The sequence below is a fragment of the Euleptes europaea genome, chromosome 8 (genome assembly GCF_029931775.1).
Source record: "Euleptes europaea isolate rEulEur1 chromosome 8, rEulEur1.hap1, whole genome shotgun sequence".
Taxonomy (NCBI): Eukaryota; Metazoa; Chordata; class Lepidosauria; order Squamata; family Sphaerodactylidae; genus Euleptes; species Euleptes europaea.
Window position 1 is genome coordinate 11,637,877 of NC_079319.1, and position 16,886 is coordinate 11,654,762.

The window sequence follows — 16,886 nt, forward strand, 5'->3', positions numbered from 1 at the left end:
ATTCCCTATTACTATGTATGGGTGTGAGAGCTGGACAATGAAGAAAGCGGATAGGAAGAAAGTAGATTCCTTTCAAATGTGGTGTTGGAAGAGAGTGTTACGGATACCCTGGACCGCCAAAAAAACCAAGCAAATTAGGGGTTTTAGATCAAATCAAGCCTGAACTGACCCTAGAAGCTAAAATGACTAAAATGAGGCTGTCGTACTTTGGTCCCATTATGAGAAGACAAGAGTCACTGGTCAAGGCAATCATTCTAGGAAAAGTGGAAGGCAGCAGGAAAAGAGGAAGACCCAACAAGCGATGGATTGGCTCTATAAAGGAAGCCACAGCCCTCAATTTGCAAGATGTGAGCAGGACTATTAAGGATAGTACGTTTTGGAGGATGTTGATTCATGGGGTCACCATGAGTCGGAAGTGACTTGACGGCACTTAACACACATGTGATGTGGTAGTTCAGTCAGGCATCCCATGATGTTGAATAACTGTAATATGGTAGAGCTGGGTGAAATTAGTGTTTGAGTCTCACAGAGCTGTATCCCCTTTGCAGAAATATTGCTGTTTGCTGTTCTGTCCCGTAATTTCCAATCCTCCCATGATCTCATTACCATCATCAGTAGTGTTTTGATGAAGATTCTTTTTTCTGGCAGCCTACCATCCTATCTAAATTTGCAATATCCCATACATACTGGTGTCCTGGAGGTTTTTTTGTAGCCGTTTAGTGCACCAGGGCCCTGACCTGGATAGCCCCAGGCTAGCCTGATCTCATCAGATCTCAGAAGCTAAGCAGGGTCGGCCCTGGCTAGTATTTGGATGGGAGACCTCCAAGGAGTTCCAGGGCCATGATGTGGAGGCAGGCAATGGTAAACCACCTCTGAACTTCTCTTGCCTTGAAAACCCTATGGGATCACCATAAGCCCTTGGATGGGAGCCTACCTAGGAAGCGCGGGATTGTTATGCAGAGGCAAGCAATGGCAAACCATTTCTGTTCATCTCTTGCCTTGAAAACCTATGGGGTCACCATAAGCCTTTGGATGGGAGACTACCAAGGAAGTCCAGGGTTGTTAACGCAGAGGCAGGCAATGGCAAACTACCTCTGAATCTCTCTTGCCTTGAAAACCCTACAGGGTCACCATAAGCCCTTGGATGGGAGTCTAGCATGGAAGTTCAGGATGGTTTTGCAGGGGGCCAGCAATGGCAAACCACCTCTGTTCATCTCTCTCCTTTTTTAAAAATATATTTTATTAACATTTTCAAAAGAAAAGATAACAAACAAACATATACTTACACTTCCATTCATACATTTTGCACTTACTTCAGGAATCAGTTTACATAAACATTGTTCTATTGTTATGATATTTACTTAAGCATTACTGATGTCTACGTTGATGTTCTTAATTTATCTTTGTCTATAAGTTATTCAAGATATATGGCTATTATTTTCTATCTCTATTAAATTTTTATTTTGCACTTTCCAGTATATTCAAAATAACATTCCCATTTCTTCTGTGAATCATCAATCGTTCTTTCTTTCAGGATGTTGGTTAGTCTGGCCATCACCGCAAATTCTTCCATTTTTTGTTGCCACTTTTCTAAGTCCAGAATAGTCTCTTGTTTCCATGATGCTGCCAATACTATCCTTGCTGCCGTCGTGAGATATCCAAAAAGTTCTCTATAATTATTTTCTAAATTCTCTGGTTCTATCCCCAGTAACATAATTTCCGGATTCATTGGAAATTTAATCTTAAGAATCTTTTGCATTTCTTGATGAATCTGTATACAGTATTTTGTCACCTTTTTACAAGTCCACCACAAATGAAAATAGGTTCCGTCTTTGTCTTTGCATTTCCAGCAGCGGAAATCATATGTTTTGTCTATCTTTTAAATATCCATTAGTGTAATATACCATCTGAAGAATTTCTTGTACCAGTTTTCTCGCAGATTATTACTGGCAGTAAATTTAATTGACTTAGTCCATAGTCTTTCCCATTGCTGCATTGTTATCTCTGTCTTAAAATTTTCCATCCATTTAATCATGCATACTTTGACTTGCTCTTCTTCTGTTTCAAATTTAAGCAGTAATTTGTTGATTTTTCCCAAAATATGTTCTGTCATCAGCATAGCACTTTAATTTGTACTCCTCGCCAAAGGTTTTCAGACCAGCAATTTTTTCATCTTGTCTTAATCTAGTAGCTAGTACTTCCAAAGCCTTCGACAATATTATGTTCTGTCTCTTTACTGACTACATTTTCAGATTCTGTATTCTGTATTGACTTCCGGTGCTGACGCTGGGCTGATTGCCACGTCCTCCCAGGGGCTCCTGGGGAGAATCCAAGTTTGCGTGTAATTTGGGGTGTTTTACCGCACCCCAATCCAGCCCTTGCAAGTGGGCTGAGAAGCAGGAATTCCCTGCAGCCATATAAGCGGTTTGATCTCCTGAATACTCCGAGGAAGCTTTATTAAGTCCCCCGGAGTTTCTGACGTTTGATCCCGTGGGCACGAAGGGATTGAAATCGCCAGCGCGCAACTTCGGCTTTAGAATCTACCCTCCAGCACCTTATAAACATCATAAGGACTACATCAAGATTAAAACCTCACCTCCAGACGCCCAAGTGAGTAGATAAGAATCCTTCGCTTTTCACTGGTGTTATCGAATAACAGGGGGTTGAAGAAAGCATTCCTGGTAACCGTTTCCCTCCCTTAATTGAACTGGATGATTTTGCTGCATGAGATCCATCAGACAAAGCAGCAGGAGCCTTATCAAACTGATCAACTTAAACTAAAACAACGAGCTTGAATGATTGACGTAAGATCTGCCAATCCGACGCGTTCTTAAAGGAAGGGGAGGGAGAAACCTTTGAGAATTTGCTTGGGGTAAAAAAGGTCCTCCAGCCACGTTTTACAACAAAGAGGATTTCTTGACCGGAAGACTCTGTGCTTCATTCAATATCCCTCTCTATTGTTCTACAAGCAAATCAACAGGAAGAAGGTCGTAGGACTGGAAATTCGTCTTACTCGTGTTACACCAAAACCATTCCTGAAGGTAACAACCATAGAGAAGAGACGATAGAAGGTCCGCGATGAGGCAACTCCTGGAATACTTCCTGGTTCTGCCGATCTAGAGCGTCTGGTAAAACTCGTTGATATTTTCAACTTTAAAAAGTTATTTTAAGCTTAAATACTCACTTCTTCAACCCGAAAAAGATATTAAGCTGGTCAATGAAATATTCTCTATCAACTACATGTAATGGACTCCTGCTAGATGACCATCAATTTTTTAACTAAGTTACATATGTAAATGTCTGGAACCTCTCCCTGATCTGGCTAAATTCATAGCCCTGTCCTTATGAAATTAAAGGAAACTTTACAGAATTTAACCATGGAAAAAAAAGTACAGGACATGCTTGCTAAACATTCTGAGGCGACAATTAAACAAATAAAACAGATATCAACACAGATGGCTCAACTGATTTCAATGATGATGACTCTTGACCAATCATCACAGGTATGTAATCAGAAGTTGGATCTGGTTACAGAAGATATAAAAGTCATGAAAATTCAAATGATGGCCACAAATACAGACATACAAGTAATGGATTCTTCTGTCCAAAAAGTCATGGAAGAATACAAGGATATAAAGAAGAAGACAGAAGTCCAAGAAGGTAACCAGCTGGTGACAAAGAGATCAGACATACAAGAAATGGACTTTTCATCTAAAAAAGTCATGGAAGGACGTGTGGATATAAGGAAGAAGAGAGCAGGTCAAGGAACACAGATTGAAGCCATGATGGAAATGAAGCCCAGAAAGAATTATTTTTGGACACGCACCCTGTCTGAGGAAATGAGAGAGCATAAAGAAATCCTGTTCCCATACCTGACTGACTTATTTCAGTTGCAGAAGGAAGTATTAGACCATGGTTAAAGGACTGATTTAAATATGATTGCTGGATTGGAAGGCTTTGACAGTGTGGATGGGTGGCATGGCTATTAACGATGTAGTGGAATTAAGATTTAGACATCATTTTGGGATTATGTAAACAAGTCCTCCTTATATAGACTATCAATTGATATAAAAGTATACTGGAATATGTGATTATTACTTTAAGGAAAATGTTGGAATGTACTAAGGATATTGGTTTTTTCTCCTTTTTTTTAATAAGGGGTGGACTTGTGATATGGATCTGGGATATGATTTACACTGAAATAAGATCGATTAAACAGGAAATATCCCTAAAATATTGGAGAGGATGTTGTTTAATATGATTAAATTTATGTTATACTGGCTGCAATCTTATGCAGCCAAATGGAAAGGGACAAAGGTTTCAGAATAAAGGGATTAAATCATTTAAATGTTAGAACTGGTGGAGTTGGAGAAACTAGGGAAAAGGGGAGAATTGAAGGAATCATTGTGATAATGTATAAGATCTGGGAAAAATGGAAGGTTACTTTTTACTCTGATCCAGAATGTAAAATTTTATATAACATGAAACTTTAGAATGAGATTAATACTAGGATCAGAATATGTTAACGAAGGATAATAACACTTTATTAAGAGGTAGATGGAGGTGATGGGGAAGTCGATTTATTTTTTATGTTTAATGGTAATCAAGACAACAATTAATGTAATTGTGATTGTGATATTATTTTTACATTGTTGTTAAAATTATGAAGAATTTATAGTTTTAAAAAACCAATAAAAATTTATAAAAAATATATATTCTGTATTCTGTATTCTCTTTTGGTTTAGCCTGTTGGTAACAGTCTTGTCGTAATTTCATAATCATTTGATTGTAGGTTAGCCAATCTACTTTTTTGCTCTGCTTCATCTCATCCCAAGATTTTATTTCCTCTTGTCCATTTAACATGTCCTGGTATCTTATAAAATCTGTACGTTTTCTCTCTCCCCTTACTTAAGTATGTATCTGTAGGAGACATCATTAGAGGTGGTAAAGGACTTAATCTATTTTTGTTCCTGATCCATGTCTTCATCAGTCCATCTTTAATAATGTGCTTCTGTGCAAATATCTCTGATCTTTTTGCTTTCCATAGATAACAATGAAGACCATGATCCCATGTTCCCTTTTCTATCTTCAACATTTTTTGATTTGGGTCTCTGATCCAGTCAGCAATCCAAGATAATCCTGCCACTTGATATAACTTGATATTTGGTAATGCCAGTCCTCCTCTTTTCTTCTCATCTTGCATGACTTTAAAATTAATCCTTGTTTTTTTGCCCGCCCACACAAATTTATTAATTTGTCTTTGCGTTCAGCCAGTGTTTTTTCTTCTTCTATTTGTATTGGAAGCATTTGGAAGAGAACAGTCAATCTCAGTAACAAATTCATCTTTATTACTGCTATTCTGCCTGTCCATGACAGATTCAACTTAGTCCATCTTTCTAAGTCATTCTGTATTGTCAGCCACGTTTTTTGATAATTGTCTTTTAGCAATGTTTGATTTTTCCCAGTAAGATAGATTCCAAATACCTTACAGGTTCTCCTGTGACTTTGCATCCCGTCAACTGTTGGATATTTTGCTTCTCAAAATTGTGCATGTTTTCTAAAATAATCTTCGTCTTATTTTTATTTATTTTATATCCAGATAGTTGACCATATTTTTCAATTTATTTCATGAGATGTTCTATTGATTCTGCCGGATCTTCCAAAGTTAAGACCACGTCATCTGCTTAGCACTTTAATTTGTACTCCTCGCCAGAGATTTTCAGACCAGCAATTTTTTCATCTTGTCTTAATCTAGTAGCTAGTACTTCCAAAGCCATGTTAAACAAAAGTGGAGATAATGGACATCCTTGTCTAGTGCCTTTATTAATTTCAAATTTTTTAGATTGCTTCCCATTAATCACTAATCTTGCTGATTGTCTTCGGTATATGCTCTGGATACATTGTATATATTTATTGCCACAGTTCAAACTTTCGATAGTCTTTAGTAAAAAGTCCCATTGGATGTTATCAAATGCTTTTTCTGCATCTAGAAAAATAAAAGCCGCTTTGCATTTCCTCTGTTTTACATGTTCTATGGCATTAATGATGAAACGCACATTGTCCCGCATAAGTCTTTTTGGAACAAAACCAGTTTGATCAGGGTGTATAATTTGACCTATTCTCTTTTTTAATCTTTCAGCCAAGATAGAAGCAAATATTTTGTAATCCACGTTTAGTAAAGATATCGGTCTATACGAAGCAGGCAATTGTGGATCATTTCCTTCTTTGTGAATTAATGTGATATGCGCTTCTTGCCACGATTCTGGAATCTTTCCACTTTCTGGTATATCATTCAACAGCTTTTGCAGATGTAAGGCTACTTCTTCAAAGCATTTGTAATATCTCGCGGTTAAGCCGTCTGGGCCTGGAGCTTTGTTCGTTTTCTGTTTGGCAATTGCTGAAGTAATCTCTTGTATGGTAATATTTTGGTTCCACCATAAGTCATCTTTTCCAAAAGTTTTCATCTTAGAGTCAGTGATATATTTGTCTTTTTCATCTTGCTTATTCTTATGTACCTGAGTTCACTGTAGATTTTCAAAATATTTTAAAAATTGTTCTTTTACGTCTCTTTCTTTAAAACTGATTTTGTCCATTATCTTAACGCCCATTATTGTCTTTTTTTCCGCTTGTCTTCTAAGTGAATATGCTAGGAATTTTCCTGGCTTGTTCACATGTTCACATGTAAAACTTTTGTTTTACAAATAGAATTTTCTTTTGCATCTCCTCTATCAATCATGTCAATTTCTGATTTTTTTTCTCCTTATCATTCAAAATGCTTCTTTTGCTTTTGATTGCATGCTGCTCTTCCAATTTTTGCATTTCTTCTATCAATTGATCTTTTCGCTGTCTTTTTTGTTTTTTGAGTTTAGAATGAATGGCAATCAATCTTCCTCTCATAAAGGCTTTGCTTGCATCCCAGACCGTTGCAATTGGAACCTCCGGTGACAGATTCAATTAAAAAAATACTTTCAATTCTTTTTTGCATTGGAGTAGCACTACTTTTTTGAGCAATAAGTTATCATCCAGTCTCCATCTTCTGAATCCTGGGCTGTAATATCTCCAGGTCAATTCTATTGGATTATGGTCCGATAATAATTTTGGTAATAGTTCGACATCTTCTAAGTTATTCAACATTGTCTTGGAAATCCAGCACATATCGATCCTTGAATATGAATCATGTCTTTGTGAGTAGTGTGTGTACCCTCTTTTGGCATTGTTTTTAATTCTCCACGCATCTTGTAGTTGTAGTAAGTCTATGTATTGTTTAACTGTCTTTGGAAGGCGACCTCCTTTATGATTCTTTGATCTGTCAATTTTAGGATTTATAACACCGTTCATGTCTCCAATCATCATTATTTCTCCCGCTTGCTCTTCTAATAATATTTGGAATATTTTCTCAAAAAATTGTTGTCTTCCATTACTTTGTGCGTAGCTTAACCAGAAGATATCTCCCTTCCGGATCTTTAATCTCAGTGATTATTTGGAGATGTGGGTTTCTTAAATAGACCACCACTCCTTTTTTCTTCTCTTTTGCCGATGCAATGATTGCATGTCCTAATCTTTTATTCTTTAATAAGTGTTCGTGAGCTTGTTTAAAATGTGTTTCCTGAATGCAAATTATATCTGTTTTTTGTTTGGTCAATTGATGGAATGCTGTATTTCTTTTGGATGGTGAATTAAGTCCATTAATATTCATGGAGATTATCTGAAGTTTCTCCATCTTCTAGATGTTTTAAAAAGCCGTTGCTTCACTCAGTTTGAATGCCTCTTCTATTTCTGCCTTCTCCTTCTCTTGCTGCTCAGTATTAGCTTTTCCTCCTTGTTTCTCTTGTCCTCTGTTAGGGCTAGTTCTTGGGGAATCTTTTTTGTTCTCTTGTGATCTCTCTTTATTGTTTTTGCCTGGAGTCTGCAGATCTTTTATGAGCCTATTCGCTTGTTGTTGGTTGAGAACTGTTTTCTTTCCGGTAGAGAGAAATATTTCCAGCCCTGCTGGGATAATCCACCGATATCTAATTCCTTTACTTAGTAAGATTTGCCTAAGTTGGTTGAATTCCTTTCTTTTTTCCACTACTGAACTCGGTAGGTCTTGAAAGATCTGAATTCTTTTGCCTTTGTATTCCAATGGTTTGTCACTTTGTAGTCTTAGTATCGAATATTTTGTTGTTTTCTGCGTAAATCTCCCAAGGATGTCTCTTGGAAGATTATTACTACTGCGTATCTTGAGTTAATTCTGTAAATATTGTAAATTAAGCAAGGTTCTTCTTCCAGCTGTAAGTAATCTTGAATCAGCAAAAAAATAATAATAATGCGCCAGGACGTTTGAGGTTTTGATGCTGTTCTCGATACATTTTTCCTTCCCTTGTGTTTCCCGTAGAAGCCGCGTTACGAGGTCTTCTCGGGGCCCTGACGAGCACCCCGTACTCTCCCACGCAGCACCTGGAGCGAGAGCAGGCTCTTGCCAAGCAGTTTGCAGAAATCCTTCATTTCACACTCCGGTTTGACGAGCTGAAGGTAAATGCAGGGAACGTTTATCGCCTTTGTGATCCTCCATCTTATCTCAGTTGACCCAGCTATATAAAACTTAGCCCCAGCATAGTGCTGTATAAGGCCAGGTCCTAGACTCCTCCTCTCCTGGTGCAACCCCTTTGACATGTGTTCTTTGCCGCTCACTCTGATATCAGGGTCACCCATACCATCAAAGTAGGGTTTGTTTGTATGAAGTTTTTTTGAAGGGCTCAAACAAGGCTTGACTTTCCCCACTATTTCAGACCCACGGGATCTTTGACCCCCTATCTGGACAAGGTGGGATATCTAAATTGAAATCATATGTTGATTAGAACATTCTTACCTTCCTACTTTCCATTCCTAGATGACAAATCCTGCGATACAGAATGATTTCAGCTATTACAGAAGAACCTTGAGTCGTATGAGAATCAATAACGTTCCAGTAGGTACCTCCTTGTTCAAGTGAAGAAAGTGCTTTTTTGTGATCCTTTCCCCGCTCATCCATTTATTCAAAACCAGTGAAGATTATCTTCTCTATTTTGGTAGGCAGAAGGAGAAAATGAAGTGAACAACGAGTTGGCCAACAGAATGTCTTTATTTTATGCGGAAGCAACGCCGATGCTGAAAACCTTAAGCGATGCCACAACAAAATTTGTTTCAGAGGTAGGTGCACCACCAGTCTCTCCTAGGGATGGGAACTGTTCTGATATGGCCCGTTTACTTTGCAGAGGTAATGCGTGCATTGCCACAGAGTAGAGAATTGTATGTGTATGTTATGATTGACTTTCTGTGAAGTATACCAATCAGAACTAGGAAATGTTGCAAAATGTGGAGCTCTGAGGGTTATAGGGATAGTGTCTGAGGAATTTTGTCAAGTGGTCATAACCTTCAGGATCACTGTAATTTAGGGAAGAGCTGCAGTTCCATTTTCCATGCAGAAGTTTCCTGGTTCAGTCTTCACTTTTAAAGATTTTAGCAGATTTTGAGAAATACCAGATGGACCACTGGTCTGATCCAGCAGGGCTCTTCTTATGTTCTTAAGAGAGCCAGCATGGTGTACTGGTTATGAGCGGTGGACTCTAATCTGGAGAACTGGGTTTGATTCCCCACTCTTTCATATGAGCGGCGGACTCTAATCAGGTGAACCGGGTTTGTTTCCCCACTCCTACACTTGAAGCCAGCTGGGTGAGCCTAGTCACAGTTCTCTGAGAACTCTCTGAGCCTCACCTATCTCACAAGGAGTCTGTTGTGGGGAGAGGAAGGGAAGGTGATTGTAAGCTGTTTGAGTCTCCTTAAAAAGGTAAGGAAATCGGGGTATAAAAACCAACTCTTCTTCTTTGCCCAAGACCCTAAAGAGCCATTGCCAATAATAGTAGATGATACTGAGCTAAATGAGCCAGTGGACTGACAGTACAAAGCAAATTAAGATATGTTTTTATTTCTTTTTATTTATGTTGTTTATAGCCCACCCTTCTCACTTGGACTCTGTGCGGGTTACACAGAGCAAGTCAATACAATTAACAGGATAGGACATTCAATAAACAATGAAATAGGATTAGGATCGTCGCTCTGCCCCCTTTAGTAATTGACCCCAGCAAAGAGGGGAGGGCATCATTTAATAGCCAGTGTGCCGACAAGGACATTGTATGACCAAGTCTGTAAGAACCATTTCAGCTGAGTATTCAAAGCTGTGTATATATCAGAATCACAGAGTTGGAAGGGGCCATACAGGCAATCTAGTCCAACCCCCTGCTCAATGCAGGATCAGCCTAGGGCACCCCTGGCAAGTGATTGTCCAGCCTCTGCTTAAAGACTGCCAGTGAGGGGGAGCTCACCACCTTCCTAGGTAGCCGATTCCACTGTCAAACAACTCTTACTGTAAAAAATGTTTTCCTAATAGCCAGCCGGTACCTTTCCGCCCGCAATTTAAACCCATTATTATGAGTCCTATCCTATGCTGCCAACAGGACCAGCTCCCTTTCCTCCTCAAAGTGACAGCCCTTCAAATACTTCAAGAGAGCAATCATGTCTCCCCTCAATCTCCTCTTCTCCAGAATGAACATTCCCAACTCCCTCAGCCTTTCTTCGCAGGGCTTGGTCTTGTATAGGTCAATTTAGCTATTTCTCAGCCTCAATTCCTGACACAATAGAAGTAATAATGATCTTGGTCTCGCTCTTAGGACAAGCCAGGAAAATGCTGTGGAATCTGCTGCACTTCAGTAACCACTTTCCCCCCTTGTGTTTACAGAACAAAAATTTACCCATCGAAAATACCACAGACTGCTTAAGCACCATGGCCAGCGTTTGCCGAGTCATGCTGGAAACCCCGTAAGTAGAAAGGCTGCTTCAAAGGTCCCTTCTTACCTTTTGCGTGGGCCCAAAGCCGAGTGGGGAGAAGGGGGGGGATTGTTTTTTTTTAACCCATTAAATGCTTCAATCCTTATATACAATAATCAAGCTCTCAGAGTGAGTGTGGCGCAGTCTGTGAATAGAAACAAGATTTATTTTTTGATCAATCTGTAAACTTATTTGTGGAAAACCAAGAAGAAACCTCAAGGAAACATAAGAGTTTGGTGATGCGTACCCCAAAGCAGATTGCAGCTGGAATTAGGTTTAATGGTCAGAGGCACATCAAGCCTGACAGGCAGAGGGGGAGTCCCAGTCATTCTTCTCAGTCAAAGTCCCAGTCATTCTCCCCCCCCCCCATCTGCGCTACATAGATGTAACAAACAGAAATATGTTATTATTGCAGAGCTCTCTCTGTTGCAAATTCTACATTGGTAACAGCCCCATGTACTCGTTCAAAGGTGTTCTGGATATGTCTAATTAAGCTGGGCACGCCTCACGCCGCTGGTCCTCATGGGAAGATGGTTTAATGGACTTAAACTGAGGGCAGAAAGATACCGGCTGGATATTAGGAATGTTTTTTTTTTTACAGTAAGAGTTGTTTGACAGTGGAAATTCACTCCCTAGGGAGGTGGTGAGCTCCCCCTCCCTGGCAGTCTTTAAGCAGAGGCTGGACAATCATGTCAGGGATCCTCTAGGCTGGTCCTGCATTGAGCAGGGGGTTGGTCTAGATGGCCTGCATGGCCCCTTCCAACTCTGTGATTCCAACTCTGATTACTATTTTAAAAGCGGGATTTATCAGAAGATTGGAAGTTTTTGTAAATGGGGTTTTTTCTCATGCATAATTCAGCAAAACGGGAGAACGGTGCATTTTTGTCCACTGCTCAAGCAGTACCTCACTCTTCTCACGCTGGCAGCTCTCCTCTTCGTTTTATGGCAGGATCCGGAAGCTGCCGTCTGAGTGGGTCAGGGCTGTGGCAACCTTTGCTGTGCGCTGTGGACCAGAACCCATGACGTTGTTTGCGGCTCAAGAAACCTGCAGCCGTGAACCTGCTCTAACCTGTTATCGTGCAGTTAATTAATCACGATGGTTTAGCAAGCCGTGTCCTGCTGTGCGGCACTGTAAACAGAAATTTCCAGGAACCAGCCTTTATGACCCTAGGTTGTGTGTGTGTGTGGGGGGGTTTGTGTGTCTGTATTTCTGTCTCTTACAGAGGAGGGAGAAAGCTATTATCTTTGGGAAGGGGGCACCGCTGGAGCTGTGAATGTGTTGTTACTAGAAGCTTGCTTAAGAGTTCCACTTCTGGCAACCAGTTTTTTTTGTTTTTGCGTGTGCATGAAAATTTGCAGGGAATACAGAAGCCGGTTCACAAACGAGGAAACTGTCTCGTTTTGTCTGAGGGTAATGGTTGGTGTCATCATTCTCTACGACCACGTGCATCCAGTCGGCGCCTTTGCGAAAACTTCAAAAATTGACGTAAGTAATTATACCAATACCATTTTCCCCTTGCCAACATACGCTTGTGCTCCCCAGGAACAGAGATGGACTGAATATGTAAAGATGCCTTCAGGGGTGCTTCTGAGAGTTACCGCATGCGCAGCTGATCAGCAGCGCATGCTTTGTGTGCAGAAGGTCCCGGGTTCAGCTCCTGGCACCTCCGTTAAAAAGACTCTCAGGCAGACAAAGGCCTTTGAGCTTCTGGAGAATTGCCTCAGAAGGTCAGACCAGAACAAACGGGTTGAAATTAAATCAAAAGAGTTTTTGTCTAGACATTAGAAAGAATTTTCTGACAGTGTGATTCCTCAGTGGAACAGGTTTCCTCGGGAGGTGGTAGGCTCTCCTTCCCTGGAGGTGTTTCAAAAGAGGTTAGATGGCCATCTGCCAGCATGCTGCAGACTCAGGGCTTGCCGGGGAAGTTGTTCATGCAAACCAGCATCTCCCCGTCAAACGGCCACTGTGGGAACAGACTGCTGGACTCAATGGGTCTTGGTCTGATCCAGCATGGCTTTTCTTATGTTCTTATGTGGAACTGGCAGGCTGTGGGATGGTTTCACCCACCCAGACCAGTTCTGAAGCGTTGTTTTTCCTCCCCATCTTTTGATTTCCAGATGAAAGGGTGCATCAAGGTTCTCAAAGACCAGCCTCCCAACAGCGTCGAAGGCCTTCTAAATGCTCTCAGGTACTTGTCTCTTTCTATGTGAAATTGCTCCAAGATCCGTTTCCCTTCTGCGGCAGGGTGACAGGGAGCCGGGTGAGCGGCCCCGATTGGCACAGCGGGCGGCGTCTCAGTGCGGCGCTTTGTCGGCCTCCCTGGCTGTATCCTGGCATGGCGGAAGTGTCACGGTCGGTGACTTGAGGGCTGATTCCTGCGCTTCTGGTTCGTTGGCCGAGGCTGCCAGCGAGGAGCTGCTTGTTAATCGTGGTTCTGGTTGTTGTGGGGAGATAGATTTTGAGGAAAACTGCCTTTGACAAGCACGGCAGCTGAGAGAGTTAATACGAACAAATTAGACCCTTGACTCAAATGGATTCAGAAGGGTGCGACTCTGCTTTGGGTTGCACTTCAACCCAAGAGAGTCAGCGTGGTGTCGTGGTTAAGAGCGGTGGTTTGGAGCGGTGGACTCTGATCTGGAGAACCGGGTTTGATTCCCCACTCCTCCACATGAGCGGCGGAGGCTAATCTGGTGAACTAGATTTGTTTCCCCACTCCTCCACATGAAGCCAGCTGGGCTACCTTGGACTAGTCACAGCTCTCTTAGGAAGACTATTTCAACACTCAGGGATCAGACACACTGATAATCAGCCCCGCCTACCTTTTCTCCAGCCCCACTGGAGAAAAGGACTGATTTGGAGAGTGAACTCTATGGCACTGTACCCCACTGAGTTCCCTCCCCTCCCCAAACCCTGCTATCCCCAAGCTGCACCCCCCAAATCTCCAGGAATTTCTCAACCCACAGTTGGCAAGCCAGCGTGGTGTGGCAGTTAAGAGAAGTGGTTTGGAGCGGTGGACTCTGATCTGGAGAACCGAGTTTGATTCCCCACTCCTCCACATGAGCGGCGGACACTAATCTGGTAAACTGGATTTGTTTCCCCTCTCCTATACATGAAGCCAGCTGGGTGACCTTGGAGTAGTCACAGCTCTTAGAGCTCTCTCAGCCTCACCTGCCTCACAGGGTGTCTGTTGTGGGGAGGGGGAGGGAAGGCGACAGTAAGCCGGTTTGATTCTTCCTTAAGTGGTAGAGGAAGTCGGCATATAAAAACCAACTTTTCTTCTTCTATTCCTTGGCGGTCTCCCATCCAGGTACTAACCATGGCCGACCCCGCTTTTCTTCTGAGGTCTGACGAGATCAGACTAGTTAGAGAAACACAAGAAATCAATTTCTGCACTAGTAACTTCTTTTTCCCTCTCTTTGTAGGTACACAACAAAACATTTGAATGACGAGACTACCTCCAAGCAAATCAAATCTATGTTGCAATAACGGTTACCTGGAAATTGTGCCCTGCTGTATACAGAAGACAGTATTCTGCAATGACTGAGATGCACAGATTTTTTTTTTAATTTTAAGTGATTGCAACTACTATCTTGTTCGGTCTGGCTTTCGATTGTTTTCCTTCTCATCTTCTCTTCCCTTTTTTTTTTAAAAAAAAAAATCACATTCTCATTCTTGAGTAAGCTGATAACTTCTTTTTCTGTGCCAAAATCAAAAGTATCAAGTCTGGAAGGTAAATTTTTTACTTTTCAGAATGGCCATTTTACGTGGCAGCTAATTTTTCGTTGCATTTTGGATTTCTCTGAACTGGGGAAAGTTCTGTGACTTGAACTAAATATTTTTAAACGTGGTTTTTTTTCCTTTTTGTTGTTGTTTTTGGGAAAAACTAATATTTAATATTGCTTCTTGTGCATGGCAAAACTGCCTATTTCTGCTATTTAAAAAGAAAGGAAAAGAAACTTCAGTGACTTCATTTTCTATTGCAGCTTTTTTTATGTGCAACGGGGGAAACTTTAAGAGCAGGTTTGTTTAAATTAACTGTGTTTGTACAAATGGTACCCAACACAAACTTTTTTTTAAGGAAAAAAAAAGAATTGAGTAAAAACTGTTTGTTTTAAAAAAAAGTTAAGTTTGCATTTTGACTCATTTTTTTGTAAGGATGTATGTTGTACGTTTAATAACTAACGTTTAAAAAAAAGTGGTGTGTGCGTAGCCAAATTACGTATGCATGTTCGTGTCAAATAATTGGCTGTGGAGACAACAATAAAAATCAGCTTTCGTTTTTCTAAAGTGTGGTTTGTTTCACCCATATTTCTTGATCGAGGAGCCTGATCAGATACTGGTTTTTCTGTTGGGCCTAACAAAAAAGGTAAGACGCTCAGTGCAGTTCTGTGTTATACTTCAGTCTAAGCGTATTGATTTCAGTGGGTTTAGGCTGGAGTAATTCTGAATAAGATTGCAACAAGCACCCATGGCTGTTAACTTCTGTACCTTCCACTATGGAGAGTCAGTGTGACGGACTCTAATCTAGTGATCCGGGTTGATTTCCCCACTTCTCCAGATGAAGCCAGCTAGGTGACCTTGAGTTAGACAGTTCTCTTATAGCTCTCTCAGCCTCACCTATCTCACAAGGTCTCTGTTGTGGGGAGAGGAAGGGAATTGATTCTCCTTAAAAAGTAGAGAAAATCAGCAAAAACCATAGAATCATAGAGTTGGAAGGGACCACCAGAGTCGTCTAGTCCAACCCCCTGCACAATGCAGGAAATTCATAACTATCTCCCCTCCCCCACAACCCCAGTGGCCCAGAAGATGGCCAAGGTGCCCGCCCTCTCATGATCTGCCTAAGGTCATAGAATCAGCTTTGCTGACAGGTGGCCATCCAGCCTCTGCTTAAAATCCTCCAGGGAAGGAGAGCTTACCATCTCCTGAGGAAGCCTGTTCCACTGAGGAACTGCTCTGTTAGAAAATTCTTTCTAATGTCTAGACAGCTCTTCCTCCTCCTCTTGCGCTTCCTCTTCTTCCTCCTCCTCCCATGTAAGCATGCAGAGGATTGCACTCTTGATGTTCTTGGCTCTGATTCAGGTAATCTTAGTGATGACTTAAGTACCTCTGAAACTAAAGGTACAGTGAAGTCATGCCTAACTTGACTTGTTCTGTCAAGTTAGATGCTCAATAGGGTCGGCCCTGGTTAGTACTTGGATGGGAGACCACCAGGGAAGTCCAGGGTAGCTATGCAGAGGCAGGCAATGACAAACCACCTCTGAACATCTCTTGCTTTGAAAACCCTAAAGGGTCTCCATAAGTCGGCTGTGACTTGACAGCACTCTCCACCACTGTGTAACACTTTGTTATAGGATAGTTCAACTTGCTGCTGGAAAAAGGCAAAATTCTCCCGCTCTTGGTGATATGGTAGGAATGAAACCGCAATACATATAATCATGTTTCGGGGTAAGTTGGATCTTCAGGTGTATTCTTGCCTTACAATTCAGTCAAGGGTGTTTTGGCCGATGGAAGGTGGAGGAAACAAACCCTGTTGTACAGTTAACTATAATTCTGCACATGCGCAGGAAAAGCACATCTTTTTTGGGGGCACAGGATTCAGGTCCCTGATTATTTCACATTTAAATTTGTATTTAGGATTTTTTTAAAAAAAACGTTTTTAGCCCTCAGTAGCACAGAGATGCTTCACAATGTTTGTATCTACGATTGGGACCGGCCCTTTTTGTCGGGGGACAGATGGAAGCTGTTAAAAGGAGGGTGTGCCGCTTCCAGGAGGGCGCTGAGGGCTGGTTTCCTGTAACTCCGGTCCCCCCTCCCGGCCTGCCCTCCCCTTGAACTCTGCTTAACTGCCCAGTGCTTGGAATTGTCTTTCCGCAGCCCCATTGTGTTGGTGGGAGATACTCTCCCAATAGGGGCATGGCTGCTTGGAAGCTGGGTAATCTTTCTTAGCCAGAAGGGCTGGTTCCTTTGTGTTAGAAAAAGGTTGTTCCCCGTGAGGTTGCAGCCTCTGGTTTGGTTCTTTCGTGGAAAGGTGGGGGCACTTCAT

General features: G+C 41.5%; 1 protein-coding gene across 2 annotated transcripts in view; it reads left to right on the forward strand.

Annotated features, from left to right (window-relative positions):
• CYRIB (CYFIP related Rac1 interactor B) overlaps positions 1 to 14,485 on the forward strand; it is a 92,809-nt gene extending 78,324 nt beyond the window's left edge. For both annotated transcript variants that reach the window (XM_056854508.1, XM_056854507.1), the window contains 7 exons: positions 8,375 to 8,511; positions 8,870 to 8,947; positions 9,052 to 9,168; positions 10,754 to 10,833; positions 12,202 to 12,328; positions 12,961 to 13,031; positions 14,266 to 14,485. In XM_056854508.1, coding sequence (XP_056710486.1) covers positions 8,375 to 8,511; positions 8,870 to 8,947; positions 9,052 to 9,168; positions 10,754 to 10,833; positions 12,202 to 12,328; positions 12,961 to 13,031; positions 14,266 to 14,329 — 674 coding nt within the window. In that variant the 3' untranslated portion in view covers positions 14,330 to 14,485. The remainder of the gene's footprint in view (positions 1 to 8,374; positions 8,512 to 8,869; positions 8,948 to 9,051; positions 9,169 to 10,753; positions 10,834 to 12,201; positions 12,329 to 12,960; positions 13,032 to 14,265) is intronic.
• Positions 14,486 to 16,886: the final 2,401 nt, after the last annotated feature.